The 16686-nt window shown below is 40.9% G+C and overlaps 1 protein-coding gene across 4 annotated transcripts in view; it reads right to left on the reverse strand.

The window, feature by feature from the left end:
• SYNE2 (spectrin repeat containing nuclear envelope protein 2) overlaps positions 1-16686 on the reverse strand; it is a 379741-nt gene that overhangs the window by 55742 nt on the left and 307313 nt on the right. For all 4 annotated transcript variants that reach the window (XM_055289134.2, XM_055289133.2, XM_055289132.2 and 1 more), the window contains exons 86-94: positions 11966-12136; positions 11309-11439; positions 8477-8681; positions 7174-7353; positions 5381-5506; positions 3395-3549; positions 3139-3283; positions 1498-1592; positions 5-239 (exon numbers count right to left, since the gene is read on the reverse strand). In XM_055289134.2, the coding sequence (XP_055145109.1) occupies positions 5-239; positions 1498-1592; positions 3139-3283; positions 3395-3549; positions 5381-5506; positions 7174-7353; positions 8477-8681; positions 11309-11439; positions 11966-12136 (1443 nt within the window). The remainder of the gene's footprint in view (positions 1-4; positions 240-1497; positions 1593-3138; positions 3284-3394; positions 3550-5380; positions 5507-7173; positions 7354-8476; positions 8682-11308; positions 11440-11965; positions 12137-16686) is intronic.

The following is a 16686-nucleotide window of genomic DNA, read 5'->3' on the forward strand; positions in this document are numbered from 1 at the left end:
CTACCTTCAGCTCATGGATCAGACTTCTGGTTTGGTAGAGACTGAAGCACTCCTGGCCCTTCACTGCAGATAGCGGGTGGCTGGTGTCAGTGAGGAAGCGAAACAAGTTCTCCACAGCAGTAGTGAAATCCTGCCACTGCCTCACCAGCCCATCAATGTCACCCTTCCTCTGCCGAACACCCTGGACAGCATTCTGCCACCGATCTGTCAGCTTTGAGAATTCTGAAATAAATTCTGGTCTGGGGAAAAACAAATGGTTATAGAATCCAGACATCAACATGTAGAAAAAGTAACTATCAGTGGGTAATAGCAGCTCAGATTCAGTTTTTATAAGTACAATTTACATGAAAAAAATCCCAACTTCTAAAAACCTGAGTGCTATTCAATTTAAACATGATTAAAACTTTGGGAAGGGCAGCATGCAGACTGAGTTTAGCAGAAGGTATCTGCACGTAACCTGGTATTTTGCCAGCATGCATAACCATTCCCTTAAACAAACTGAAGCTGTTTTAATATACATTATGCCAAATGTGGAAAGGAAAACTAGAAACTGGATCAATGGGCAACAGATGAATAGGCAGGTACTTTGTAACACTATGGATTACTTGAGTGTACTTTACATAATTTTAGCAATAAAGAGCATGCTTTATTGCAGCTACTCAACAGTTCTTTTCTGGATAAATAATATCCTTCACATGAGAAATAAGGCCTCTTGTTTATTATGGGAAAGTCATGTTTTTCTGTACAGATCAAACAGAAATTAGCTTATCATCCTGGAACTGGCTTGCATTTACTGCTTCAGAACTAGGCAGAAAAGGGCTTTACATTTCTTAGTTATGCTGAAAGAAGATTCAGAGGTGTATGGGTGGTGATGTGGAAGAAAAATCATACCCATTAGGACATTTAGAGAAGTATTTAAATGGCCAGGCCATGTCCAGGCTGTCTGCCATGTGTACAGCTGCATGAGCAGACTCACTCAGCATTAGCAGACTGGCCAAAGGGGCTCTGTTCAGCCTGACTGGCACTGCCCAGTGACCCTAAGCCCACATATGTAGCATGGAGAGAAAGCCCTTCTTTCAGACTTACAGGATTTAGCTGCCTACTGGGAACACTAGGAATAATAATTTTTTAGAAATTATTTTTTAAGTAACAAAACATCATGAGGATGATGGTAGAGAAGGAAACAAAGTACAGAAGAATCATTTGGGGGCACAAACTTGGTTAACTATACTTGAGAAGTGGGCAATTTCCAAAGCTTCTGGGCTGCTAACCCCATCCACCTACCATATGGAAAAGGTGTCTGTCACAGATGTTTTTATGGTCACCCAGCAAGATCTAGTCCCACTACATAGTTAGAAGCCTGGTCCTATGGTGATCTGTCAACCAACAGGGCACACGGCACCAACATGGTCAAGGTTCACATGGCGGAAAGCCTGCCCCGACTGAATGCATTACCTTCCATCCGCCCACAACCTTCATGAGCCCCAGACAGCTCACCTGTTCTCTATTTCTGTTGTGTCCAGGAGTTGTAAGGACTGGGTGACATAGGAATCGGCAATTGTCTGGTTTATAGAAACTTCAGCTTCTAACATCTGCACATGAGTCCAAGCAGAAAATATCAGCTAGTAAAATTCATTTTATGAATCTCGGAACCTACATTTCCTATTAAAATCTAAGCTTATAAAGGATATGAGGGATAATTAATTTTCATAGTATTCAAACCTACTGCAAAAAATGTTCAACTATCATATCAACATCACCTACGAATATATTCTTAAAAGCAAACAGGTCTAATAATAATTACATCTAATACCCATTTGTTGGGCATTTATGATTTGGTAGGCACTGTGTAAAACATGCATTGTCTCATTTATTTCTCAGCCTTAGGATTTAAGCACTATTATTACATCCATTTGAAGAGGAAGAAACTAAGGTATAAAGAGGTTCAGTAACTTATTCAAGGCCACTCAGCTTTTTGGTAGGGGTGATTTCATTTTAATTGGATGATCTTAATGTAGCAATGTAGACTTCAATCAGTTACATTAAAAAGTTGCAGTGAACTAATTCTGAACACTTTTGAAATGTGTCCTTTGTAATTCCAGCACTTTGGGAGGCTGAGACAGGCGGATCACTTGAGGTCAGAAATTCGAGACCAGCCTGGCCAACATGGTGAACCCCATCTCTATTAAAAATACAAAAATTAGCCAGGTGCAGTGGCATGTGCCTGTAGTCCAAGCTACTTGGAAGTCTGAGGCACGAGAACTGCTTGAGCCTGGGGGGTGGAAGTTTCAGTGAGCCGAGATTGCGCCACTGCACTCCAGCCTGGGTGACAGAGGAAGACTCTATCTCCCAAAAAAAAAAAAAAAAAAAAGCAGGATCTGCCTATAACCACCAGGAGTATTTTCAAATATATGTCAGCATAAGCACTGAGGAAACTCTCCTGTGAAATTATTAATACTACAGTTATAATTATACCAGGTGCTTTAATACTACGGAGAATTATTGAGTGAAAATACAAACATGAGTCGAAGTATTTTATTATGCTCTTGATAGAATGGTATAATCTTTGCATTTTGTGGAAGCAAAGTTGTACTGGAAGCTTCCATGTACTGCAGAAAATCTAGGAGTCCTCTCCCTAATAAAATAGAGCAGTAAATGTTGAAATTTATGAAACGGGCCGGGCGCGGTGGCTCACGCTTGTAATCCCAGCACGTTGGGAGGCCGAGGCGGGCGGATCACGAGGTCAGGAGATCGAGACCATGGTGAAACCCCGTCTCTACTAAAAATACAAAAAATTAGCCGGGCGTGGTGGCAGGTGCCTGTAGTCCCAGCTACTCAGAGAGGCTGAGGCAGGAGAATGGCGTGAACCCGGGAGGCGGAGCTTGCAGTGAGCCGAGATTGAGCCACTGCACTCCAGCCTGGGTGAAAAAGCGAGACTCTGTCTCAAAAAAAAAAAAAGAAATTTATGAAACGTACGAGAATTTTACAAATGACCAATTGACAACTGAATTTGCTTAAAGGTATACGTTCTGTATTTAGGGACTGATAGGTACACTCCCTGTGTTTTATTTAAAGCTATCTTTTCCTGACTCCTGCCCCAGATAAGCGGTTCAAGGGCCGCAGAGAACACAGGTTTACCTCATAGGTTTTCTGCTGCTCCAGGAGCTCAGGAAGGCTGTTAGCCACATCCACCTTGAGTGCTTCTTCTATCTTCTCCAAAAGTTGGATCCACTTTTCACAGCAATAAAGAAACTTTTCATTCAATCCAGTTCCCTGAAGCTCACTACAAAGGTTTAAAACAAACAAAACACACCCATGTTAACACTGCCATTCCCGAGCTGAAGTCGTTAATTTTACCTTAATTGAAACAACGACAGAGAAGGGATGTTCTAACCTGCAGTGCTCCAGTGCCGTGGCCGTGGCCCGAATCCATTGCCGGTTCATATTTTGTAACGTCTTCAGAGCTACGTCACTAAGTGGGAGCTTGAGGCTTACTTCATTCAAATGTTCAATATCAGGTGATTGGGCAGTCAGTGCCAGCACATGATTCTATTTTTAAAAAATTGAGGTACAGGTTTTTGGATGCCAATAAGATATCTAGATGACAAAAAACCCTCCTTATCTCAAAGATAAAGGAAAACTGGGGCCTGAACAGGCAAATGACTTGCCCACAGTCAAACAGCTCGCTAATGTTAGAGTGGGACCTGAATTCAGCTCTCTCAATGCTGTGCCTTTTAGAATACCAACCTGCACACATGGCCAGCACCCAAACAGCCCAGGAAAGTGATCTCAGATTTTGTCATTGAAGAATACAGAAAATAGGCTTTTTTATTTTTTGGAATGGAGTCTCATTCTGTTGCCCAGGCTGGAGTGCAGTAGCATGATCTCGGCTCACTGCAACCCCCGCCTCCTGGGTTCAAGCGATTCTCCTGCTTCAGCCTCCCAAGTAGGTGGATTTACAGGTGCCTGCCACCACACCTGGCTAATTTTTGTATTTTTAGTAGAGATGGGGTTTCACCATGTTGGCCAGCTGGTCTAAAACTCTGACCTTAGATGATCCACCTGCCTCGGCCTCTCAAAGTGCTGGGATTACAGGTGTGAGCCACTGCACCCGGCCTAACAGGCTTTTTAAAAAAGGATCAATTCTGGACTTTTAAGTCCCATTTAGTCCGCCAATAACTTGACCTTCAACAAACAGGTCAAGCACAGAGTGATGAAAATTTGATTCTTAAAATAACTCTAGTAGAGCTAGGGACTTAAACACCCATATTTTGATAGAACATGACATCACAAGAAAGAAAACTTATCAAAATTTCATTTTTAAAAAGATATTCCAGTGACAGCTTCTAGGCGGACAAGCAAACATCCTTAACGATATTGAAGTTATCACTACAGAACTCTGCAGTAACATTCTAGGTCAGGATAAGCAAACTTTTTCTGTAAATGGCCAGATCATAAATACTTTAGGCATTTGTGGGCCATATGGTCTCTGTAGCAACTAGTCAACTCTGCCCTTGTAGCAAGAAAACTATAATAGACAATATGTAAATGAAAGGGCATGGCTGTGTTCCAACAAAATTTTATTTAAAAAAAATCAGTGATGGACAGTGCACCATAGTTTGTTGACTGCTGATCTAAGTTATGAATATTGATTCCTAGGAGAGTTACAAGACCAGATCTAATTCTTTCAGTCATTTATGTTTACTAAACTTACGAAGGTAAAGAAAAGAAAAATGCATAATTTAATACAATATTTTTTATATTAAACTAACCAGAAAAATTCAATTAACCACAACAGCCAATTTCTAGATTATTTCAGTTCACTGACAGTAATTATGAAAAAACATCTACTACAAATTACTCTGACATATTACTAAAAGAGATTCCTATATGTCGTCCTACTTTTTCTAGGCCTGAGGGAAAATAGGACAGTAATGAATGGCATAAAAACGACTGTGCTCAAGGATGAGTTAGGCCAGGCGCAGAGGCTCAGGCCTGTAATCCCAGCACTTTGGGAGGCCGAGGCAGGCGGATCACCTGACGTCAAGAGTTCAAGACAAGCCTGGCCAACATGGTGAAACTTCCTCTCTACTAAAAAATACAAAAATTAGCTGGACATGGTGGCACATGCCTGTAGTCCCAGCTACTCGGGAGGCTAAGGCAGGAGAATCGCTTGAACCCAGGAGGTGGAGGTTGCAGTGAGCCGAGATCGCGCCACTGCACTCCAGCCTGGGTGACAGAGTGAGACTCTGTACCCCCCCCCCCAAAAAAAAAAGTGAGTTAGGATGCAAACATTCTATAAGTTCACAGTAATAGGCTTATTTTTTTTTTAACCCTATGGTGAGTCTAAGCCCTTAGAAAAGATAAATATTGGCAATACCAGGAATGAGTCAGGATTTTCTTTTTCTTGTTGGTGAAGTCTATCCAAATTCTCTTCTTCATGCATAATAAGACCTTTTAAAGATTCCAGCCGGTCTCCAAAATCCTTAAATTGTGAGAGAACAAACTAGAACAAGAGAAATTTTCATTAGAAACTATTTTCATGTACATATAAAACACAATTAAACACAGGCTTGGGAGCTGCTAAAAATTCAAGATGTTTTTGGTTAGGCACGGTGGCTCATGGCTGTAATCCCAGCACTTCAGGAGGCCGAAGTGGGAAGATTGCTTGAGCCCAGGAGTTCAAGACCAGCCTGAGGAACATAGGCAGACCCCATCTCTGCAAAAAATAAAAAATCAGCTGGGTATAGTGGTGCACGCCTTTGGTCCCAGCTTTTTGAGAGGCTGAGGCAGGAGGATCACCTGAACCTGGGAGGTCGAGGCTGCAGTAAGCTGTAATTAGGCCACTGCACTCCAGCCTTGGTGACAGAATAAGACCCTGTCTCCCTGTCTCAAAAATAAAATAAAATAAAGTAAAGTAAAAATAAAATAAATTCAAGTTGTTTTCGACACCCAGAAGTTCACTATTATCTCAAGAATCATAGATAAATATTCAGAAGCATCCTGATTTTTCACTCTGTGCCTTTGAGCCTTCCCAAATGGACAGATCACCTGCCTGAGGGGACCACATAGAGGAGAGTCAGTGAGCACTCTGTTCTCTCAGTCCCACCAGTTAAATGTGGTTTTTTGTTTGTTTGTTTTCCTGCTGGTATTGAGATGTGATACTGGAGCTCCATGGCCTTCTGTGTAGCTTGTTGACAGCTCATGCATTAAAGTGAATGACGGCTGAGTGCAGTGGCTCATGCCTGTAATCCCAGCACTTTGGGAGGCCAAGATGGGTAGATCACTTGAGGCCAGGAGTTCAAGACCAGCCTGGGCAATGTGGTGAAACCTCATCTCTACTAAAAATACAAAAATTAGCGGGCCAGGCACGGTGGCTCACACCTGTAATCCCAGCACTTTGGGAGGCCAAGGCAGGCAGATCACGAGGTCAGGAGATCGAGACCAACCTGGCTAACACGGTGAAACCCTACCTCTACTAAAAATACAAAAAAATTAGCCAGGCATGGTGGCAGGTGCCTGTAGTCCCAGCTACTCAAGAGGCTGAGGCAGGAGAATGGCATGAACCCAGGAGGCGGAGCCTGCAGTGAGCTGAGATCACGCCACTGCACTCCAGCCTGGGCGACAGAGCGAGACTCCATCTCAAAAAAAATAAATAAGTAAATTAGCCAGCCGTGGTGGTGGGCGCCTGTAGTCCCAGCTACCCAGGAGGCTGAGGCAGGAGAATCGCTTGAACCTGGGAGGCAGAGGTTGCAGTGAGCCAAGATTATGCCACTGCACTCTAGCCTGGGTGCCGGGTCAAGAGTCTGTCTCAAAAAAAAAAAAAAAACGTGAATGAAGATATGAAGATACGACAAATCATCATGCTTTAAGCAGCTACTTCTATGGCTCAATTACTTGACTCAGAAATCCAAATAACTGTGAGATCTGAACGATGTATGCAATATAATACATATATGACTTCTAGAACTAACATCTGCAATAATGAAGAAATGATTGCTTAAGATCTGCCCATGTGATTGAAGCTAGAATTGTATACGTTTGGGGGCAGCTTCAGTCCGTAGTTTTGCTAAGGAGCAGCCCGTAAAGCACTATTGCTTCAAAGGATACAACGGATTGAAGATGGAATGCAAATGTCCAAGACTAAAACTTGAATGGAAAGAAAAGATGAACCTCAAATTCATTTGCTTTCACAAGCAGCATCTTTTCCAAATAAGCAGCCCTCTGGAGGGAGTGCAGGGGACCCGGGAGGAGCATGTGGGTGCTGGACTCTGCAGGTTGTGGGAGTCGATCCAGGACAGTGGAATTTTGGAGAAAGGCTTCTTTTGTCTTCTGCACATCATGCTGCAGCTCCTGCAGAAGAAAAAGGGATGGCAAACACCTCTTCCTCCTTTCAAACCACAATTCCCTACCTGCTGCTGCTCCATCAAAATCTAGGAGAATATTTGCCCTGAAAATGTAGGCATGACCTTTTGTTATTATTTATTTTTAACAGCTGAAAAGGCTGAGCTTTCTTGAAATGATGTACATCACTGGCGCTTTTCCAAAATTTGTCTGTTCAAAACTAAAAGTGACCACTGACTAATAGAGTTGAGGCTTCTAGTATATAGAAACTGGAGACAACCTGAGTACTCATGTACTTTATATTTCAGTTGTCAAACAGTTTAGGTATCTGCTTTCATGCTGTTTCAAGAATCAATGCAACTCTTACTCCTGCCTTAGACTTTCTGATATAAATGGATTCACGTGCAAAAACTATAGAATTTTATCAATCAGGCTGATTTTAAGGCTATTCTGGAAATACTTGTATATAAAATTTCTGTTTTATTTTTAAATATCAGCTCAGGTAGAAGTTAATCAGATGTACAGAGCATATCTGTTGGATTCTCACCTAATTAAATTGGTTGCCACTTTTTGATTTGACCTATAGTAGCAGAATATACAAAATGCATCTGTTCACTCAGTTCAGAACTAGAGTATTCACTTTCTGAGCATTAACAGTAATAGAAAAAACACCATAAAGGAAATTATGCAAGTCTTTAATATAGTCTGAAATTTACTATACCCACAGAAAAGGCCTAGCAACATGGCACTAAGTCCATGATTACTGCTAAAACAAGAGATACAACATGTATTATTCTTACAGGGTCACACTCAGTTGAGACACTTGCTTTCACTTCAGATTTCATATGAAGCTTTTGCCTTAGAGACCTAACACTAGAGAGAAAGTGCAGACTTGGAGCGAGGTGATATCGAGTCCCCCTGATCCAGCTATTTGCTGCCTGGATGTCACCTCTGAGCCACCACCTGGTCCTCCCAGCCTTGTCTATGTCCTACATGGCTGGCTCACAGCACCTGTCCTGACTGACTACTCTGTCCCTGTGGTCTGTCTGGTCCCCAGGTCATGGTTGTCCCTTACCGGCCCCGTCTGTCGGGCTCACTTGGCCTTGGTTTTCCAAATGGGCTTTGTACCCACCTTTATGTCCTGCAGGGCTGGGGGCAGGATCTCTGCCAGGTTGTTTCCAGACATGCTGATGTTTGCGAGCTGTTGAAACTTTGCTTCCTGCTGCTTCAGCCTTGCGGCAGCTTCGCCATGAACATTGCTATAGGCCTTCCAGAGCTGGAGCAGACTCTGGGCCTTCTGCAACTGGTCTGCAACAGCTTGGTTCACCTGAGTCCACCTGTCAGTGCAATGCAAATAACATAACCCTCATTCTCTCCTTTCCCTTGTAGCAAAAGTACAATGCACACACTCTACTGGTAAGTTACTAGCAGATGGATCATTAAGAAGACATTGTTAAATGATTTTTAAAATTAGTGGCATCACCATTATAGAAACCATTATATAAAAAGAAATCCAAATTAGGCTATTTACTTGACTTTATAATATTGCACAAAAACTACAAAATTTATGATTGACAACAAATACCTATGAAGTTATGAATGTTTCATTTTCTTTTTTTAAGGGAGGGGAGTGATGAAGGGAGCTCAAACTTTTTTTTTTTTTTTTTTTTGTAGAGACAGGGCCTTGATATGTTGCCCAGGATGGTCTCAAACTCTGTAGCTCAAGTAATCCTCCCACCTCAAGCAATCCTCCTGCCTCAGCCTCCCAAAGTGCTGGGATTATAAGCATGAGCCATGGTGCCCCACCTATGAATGTCTCTTTGGCAAAGACGGAGGAAACACTGAACTGTTTGCCTGATAAAATGTCTCCACATGAAGAGGCTCCCAGTTTATAGAGATATGCTATCTTTAAACAGGTTTTAACATTGTATTTATATCAAATAAAATTTATTATCTGTTTACACAAATGTTCCTTACATAGAAGTGGAAATAAAGGAAATTGTTTTATTATTCCATATACAGACTGTAGTATCTTGCCTTTCTTTCCTACCTTTTTTTTTTTTTTTTTCTGAAACAGGGTCGTGCTCTGTTGCCCAGGCTGGAGTGCAGTAGTACAATCTCAGCTCACCGTAGCCTTGACCTCCTGGGCTTAAGCGATCCTCCCATCTCAGACCCCACAAGTAGCTAGGACTACAGGTGCATGCCACCATGCCTGGCTAATTTTAGTATTTTTTTGTAGAGAGGGGGTTTCGCCATGTTACCTAGGCTGGTCTTGAACTCCTGAACTCAAGTGATCTGCCCACCTCGGCCTCCCAAAATGCCAGGATTACAGGCATGAGCCACCATGCCTGGCCCATGTAACTTTTAAAAAATATTTTCCCCATGTTATTAATAAAAGAAAATAAGTAAACCTCATTTTAAATGGCTGTACAAATGGTCTGCGGGTTTTTTTTTTGTTTCCTTAGTTTAATTGCTAAATTCCTTAGTTTAATTCCTGTTTAGTATGGATAGTTAAGATATTTGTAATTTTTGCTATTATGATAATACTCAGATACAGTTTTATTCAAAAGGCTTTTTTTCTGTATTTCAAGATATTAGTCTTAGACTAGATTTCTGGGAGAATAACAGAGTCAAAGAATATAAAGATGTAAATATTTGTAAGGCTTTGGGAATAAATGGTCAGTCTGCTTTCTGAAAGCATTATATTTACATTCTAACATGAAATACATGAGAATGTTTGCTCAACAATATCCTCGACCCTGCTAACTGATTAAAGAATAAAAAGTGGAAAACAGCACGCTGCTTTACTTTTATGCATTTCAAAAATCTTATCAGATCTGTCTTTTAAAATAAGATTTTCCCTAATTATAAATACAACATATATTCACTGTCAAAAAGCAAACAAAATCCCTCCAGATATTTCTTTCTTTTTATCTATCTATCCTACCTACTTACCAATCCATGAGGAAGTTAAAAAATGCTTGACATCTCATTTATCTAGAGGTAACTACTATTAGCATTTTAGTGTTCTTTTCTTCAGTCTTTTTGTTATGCATGTTTTTCAACATGCCTTCCAACATATTCTTGCACCAACAAGTGAATGTGTATGTGCGGCGTAACAACTGAGTTCGTTTAGCAACAGACTGCCCTGCCATACGTTTTGATGGTAGCCCTGATATTGTATGTGGAGTCAGATGCATTTGCAGGTTCCTCTTAGTCTGTCTCCTCCCCCTCTTCCAATACAGACTGGATCAAGAGCTAAGGGCACCACTGCAGGGTATATAATTTGGTGTTCCTTGTTCATTACTTGTTCAAAGTTGATTTACAAGAGAGGCTGAAACTGTACAGAGGAATAATCAGGAAGGACACTTGAGAGAGCATAACTCTTCATCCCTATCTCTAATCAATTGGTTGGAGGCCAACTTTTATATCCCACTCATCAAAATAAAAGCCCTGCCATTAACTAGGGCCACATTCCTTAAAGGGAGCTTCCATATCCCACCATAAGTAGTTCATCAAAGAATTCCTTCCAAACCCACAAACGCCCTCCCCACCAGATATTCTAACACCTGCTTTCTTCTACCTTATAATGTTTCCAGTGATGTCTGAACACCCCCTGCAGGCTGCCCATCTGGCCCACCCCTTTGTCTGTTTCTGCCTCTGACTTTGGTGTTTCCGAGATCGAACTTGACATTTGGTCTATACCCTCTGTAAGTGAGTACACTGGGGTTGTAATTAGGCCATTTCTAGAATAATTATACCAAACACTTGTACGAGGGATGTGACAGCCCTCATGACGTAGAATCTTACATAGACTAGACCCATCAAAGCAGAAGAGACCAGAATAGTAGGGAACCACTCATCTCAGAGGAGGAAGAAGACTGTACAATGCCTATGCCCCCTCATTCTTCACAAGTCATTAAGATAAAGATATCTATCATTCAAATTATATCTGAAAGCATACCTTTTATGAGTATTTTGGCATTTCTCTTCGATTATTTCAGCAACAGAGGGGCAAAGACCTTTGAGTTTGCCAATAACCTCCTGGAGTTTCTCCCAACTCCCTTCACTGCTCTCAGCTTCATCTTGCAGAGACTAAGAGACACATACAAGAAATTTAAGTTTCAGAATGGCCTGGCTACTTCCAAAGAAGGCAGCAGCTTCTCAACACTTGCTACTATGTAGCAATAACACTCAAATCTTACAGCTCTGATAAACTATTAGGAATGGGAAGAAAACAATGGAGAAGGCATTCTTTATTTGAGGCTGAACTTTTAAGTACTAAGTAATATTAAGTACTTAGCACTTAGGCGTACCTAAAAAAAAAAAAAAAAAAAAGACCACTCAAAAACCAAAACCTTAAATTGTGAAATAATATGGACACGGAAAATAAAGGAAGATTCAACATTTTCAACTCAAAATTCAAACATTTTACAATGTTTTACTGATTTGGCTCATGTGACTTATTTTGGAATTTCCAGTTATTCTTTTGAATCTGCTATTTAACATGTTTTGTGCTTCTCTGTGGGAGGGCACAAACACAGTTATGCCCGTTATTGTGCTTCCTCCCATTTGTAATTTCCTGCCAATAATGCACCATGCCAAGCTTTGGTTAATTTACCTGAAGGTTCTCCACCTGGCATCTCAAGGCCTCCAATGATAACACCACAGGCTTGCTGTGTTCCATGCAGTACCAGAATCGGATTGTCATCATATTCACTTCATCATAGAGTTGATCATAAATCTTCCACTCCTGTAAAACCGACTGCATGGAGGTTTTGAGCTGATTGACCTAGACAAAAAGTGGAAATGTACTGATTTAGAAAATCACTGAGAAGACATGCTCTCCAACAAATCTACCATTGTATCTAATTTAGGCATTTCAATTTGAGAGTACTGAAGGATCACCAGTGATTAACTGAAGGTGGAAAGGGTAGGTCAATGCATAAGAACATATCAGAGAAGGCTATTTTATAATGAGTGAATGAAAAAGAGCCCAAAGATCAGAAGGATCAGCACTGAAGGAGTTCAGACTAGGAAGAGACAGCCCAGGGAAAGAACATTGGGTGAGTATTAGAATTTGTGAGTGCAAGGTTCAGTTATATTCTATCAGCTTTCTGACCTTGGGCAACTTACTGAACCCTAGAGTCAGTTTCCTCATCCACAAAACAGAGATAATAACTGAAAACACAAATAAAATAGTGTTTGTGAAAATGCTCTGACAACAGCACAACATTATAAATGTACGATGTTACCTGGCACTTAAGTCTGATTATTACTATAGAGCAAGCACCAATTGGAGAGGTATACGCTCTACCAAAATGACAGGCAAGTGCAAAGCAGGAGGCAATGCAATGGTGAGTGTATTTTGTCCACTGGTGTGTTCTGATAATGATGAAAAAAGTCCAAGCATTCTGTTGCATATTGAAAATGATCTCAGACACAATCAAGAACATGTAAAGAAAACTTACGACTCAACAATAAAGACAGATAAACTAACTAAAAACTGGGCAAAGGATGTGACTAAACATTTCTCCAAAGAACATATACAATGGTCAATAAACACATGAAAAGACGCTCAACATCCACAGTCATTAGGGAAACCTAAATCAAAACCACAATGAGATATTATTTCACATCCACTTTGATGGCCATAATCAAAAAGTCAGATAATAATGTGTTGGTGACGATGTGGAAAAACTGGAATCCTCATACATTGCTGGTGGGAATGTAAAATGGTACAGTCACTGTGGAAAACAGCTAGACAGTTCCTCAAAAAATTAAACAGAGTTGCCATATGACCTAACAATTGTACTCTTATACACACAAGAGAATTAAAAGCATATGTTCACATAAAAAGCTGACACAAATGTTCATAGCAGCATGATTCATGAGAACCTAAAAATGGAAACAACCCACATGTTCATCAACTGATGGAGAGATAAACTAAATATGGTATATCCATACAACGGAATATTTGTCCGCCATAAAAATAAATGAAGTACTGTAAATACCACAACACCGATGATCTTGAAAACATTATGCTTAGTGAAGGAAGCCAAATCCAAAAGGCTATATAGCATATGAATCTATTTATATAAAATGTCCAGAATACGTAAATCCGTAAGAAGGTAGACTAGCGGCTGCCAGGGGCTGCAGAAGGGGAAAAGTGGGGAGTGACTGCCAATGGAGGTTTCTTTTTGAGGTAATGAAAATGTTCTGTAATGAGATAGTGGTGATGGCTGCGTATCTCTGTGAATACACTAAACATCACTGAACTATACCTTAGAAGGTGAATTTTATGGCATGTGAATTATATCTCAATTTTTAAAAAGGATCTGGGTTGAAATGGAATGTGATCACTATAGTGGCTCCACAGGCCATCTTTATGGGTAGTATGATGTGAGTTTTGGGTACAATCACACGGCTCTGCACTCAGACCCTGTTTTCTGTTTAATAACTACAGGGAATACTGGCACATCCACAGTGACAGAGAGGCTCCTCAATCTCTGCCCAAACAGGGCTGGATAAAAAATCAAAGTGGGACGCTAAAATGTGAGTCTCATGTTGGCAACTATGTGGGTCAAATGTCTTTATAAGGGCAGGATGGCTCCGAAAAAGAAACCAAGTTATTTAGTTAAGAAAATAAAGAAGGAGGCCAGGTTTGGTGGCTCACGCCTGTAATCCCAGCACTTTGGGAGGCGGAGGTGGGTGGATCACCTGAGGTCAGGTGGAGGTCAGGTGGATCACCTGAGGTCAGCCTAGCCAACATGGTGAAACCCTGTCTCTGCTAATAATACAAAAATTAGCCGGGCGTGGTGGCGCACGCCTATAATCCCAGCTACTTGGGAGGCTGAGGTAGGAGAATCTTTTGAACCTGGAAGGTGGAAGTTGCTGTGAGCCGAGATCATGACCCTGCCCTCCAGCCTGGGCAACAAGAGCAAAACTCTGTCTCCAAAAAAAAGAAAGAAAAAAGAAAATAAAGAAGAAAGGCAAGGAAGGAATTTCTCCTCAATGTACATTTTTGCCAGAAACGATCTCAGATCTATCCGGGTGGCAGGGATAATTCTGGCACAAAGTAACACATCATCCCAGAGCCCACAGGTACGTGTCAACACAAGAACTGCCACGGCTCATGTTGCACAAGGCCTTTGCAGCTTCCACAGATAAAGGTGGGGGAACTTCTGGCACCTTAAAGGCCTTCTGGCCTTATAATAAAGCTTCATGGAAAAGACACAGTACATGTGGTTTGAGGGAAAGGATAAGAAAATCATCAAGTAAAATTCACTACACTAAAAACAAGCGGGAGGAGTATTTTCAAATTGTTCAAACTGGGGTCATCAGTAGGGCAGCATTTATTGAGTACTGTATAGGCATCAGTATTAAGACAGAAATAAATGAGTAGGTGTTATCATCTCCATTTTACAGACCAGAAAATCGAGGCTTAGAGAGGTTAAGTAACCTGACCGAAGATACAGATCAAAAATGGTGCCACCAGGATCCTTATTTAGACAGAAACTGCAAAGCCCTTGCTCTTAAACACTAGGCTGTATTGACTCTTGTTTACCCCTGGGCTCAAGTAATCCTCCCATCTCGGCCTCCCGAATAGCTGGGATTACAGGTGCATGCCACCACACCCGGCTAACTTTATTTACTTTTTGTAGAGATGGGATCTCACTCTGTTGCACAGCCTGTTCTTGAACTCCTGGCCTCAAGCCATCCTCCTATGTCAGCCTTCCAAAGTGCTGAGATTACAGGTGTGAGCCACTGGGCCAGGCCCACATTGACTCTTGACAGCTTATAGATGGATGACCTGTGCCTCACGCCTTCTGCTTTTTTTTTTTTTTTTTTTACTTTATTGAGATATAATTAATGTACCATATGATTTGTCTATTTAAAATGTGTAATCTCCACAATCAATTTTAGAACATTTTCATGACTCTGAAAAGAAATTGCATACCTGTTAGCAGTCACTCCTCTTTCTCTGCCAGCCACTAATCTGCCTTCTGTCTTTATAGAATTGTCCATTCTGGTTATTCCATGTAAACAGAATCAAACAATATGTGACCCTTTGTGACTGGCTTCTTTCACTTACCATGTTTCCAAGATCATCAGTGTTGTAGTATATATATATATATATATATATCAGTACCACTTCATTCCTTTTGTATGGATAGACCACATTTTCTTTATACATTCATTAGTAGATGGACATTTGGGTTGTTTACACTTTCTGGCTATCATGAATCATGCTATGAATATTCACGTATAAGTTTTTGGTGTGGACATGTTTTCATTTCTCTTGGGCTATCTATGGAGGAGTGGAACTGCTAAGTTGTATGGTAACTTTATGTTTAACCATTTGAGGAACTGCCAGACTCTCTTCCAACTCCATGGAACCCGGCTAGCAGTTTGTGAGGGTTACAACGTCTCCACATCCACATTAACACTTGTTACTGTCTGTCTTTTTGTTACAGCTATCCTAGTGGGTGGGAAGTGGTATTTCTTTGTGGTGTTGATTTTCATTTCCTTGATGGTTAATGACATGGAACATCTTTTTGATGTGCTTTTTGGCCATTTTTATTATCTTCTTTACAGAAATGTCTATTCAGATCATTTGTCTTTTTTTTTTTTTGAGACAGGGTCTCACTGTGTTGCCCAGGCTGGAGTGCAGTGGCGTGGTCTTGCCTCACTGCTCCTTCCACCTTTGAGGCTCAAGTGATCCTCCTGCTTTAGCCTCCTAAGTAGCTGGGACTACAGGCACGCACCACCACACCCAGCTAATTTTCTCTATTTTTTGTAGAGATAGGGTTTTGCCATGTTGGTCAGGCTGGTCTTAAATTGAATTCAAGCAATCCGCCCACCTCAGCCTCCTAAAGTGCTGGGATTACAGGCGTGAGCCACTGAGCCTGGCTTGTATCCATTTTTTTCATTTGGTCATTTTTCCTTTTATTATCAAGTTGTGATAAATCTTCATATATTCTAAGTGTAAGTCCCTTATCAAATATATGATTTATAAATACTTTTTTCCCAATCTGTGGTTTGCCTTTACTTTTTTGATGCTGTGCTTTAAAACATCAAAGTGTTTAGTTTTGATGAAGTCCAATGTATCTATTTTTTTCTTTGATGGCTTACGATTTTGGTGTCATTCTAGGAAACCCCTGCCTAATCCATGAAGTCATGAAGATTTACACCTGTGTTTTCTTCTAACAGTTTTATATTTTCAGCTCTAATACTTGTGTCTTTTTTTTTTTTTAATACAAATGGGGGTCTTGCTATGTTGCCCAGGCTGGTCTTGAACTCCTTGCCTCAAATGATCTCCCACCTCGGTCTCCCAAAGTG

Source organism: Symphalangus syndactylus, chromosome 8 (genome assembly GCF_028878055.3).
Source record: "Symphalangus syndactylus isolate Jambi chromosome 8, NHGRI_mSymSyn1-v2.1_pri, whole genome shotgun sequence".
Classification (NCBI taxonomy): domain Eukaryota; kingdom Metazoa; phylum Chordata; class Mammalia; order Primates; family Hylobatidae; genus Symphalangus; species Symphalangus syndactylus.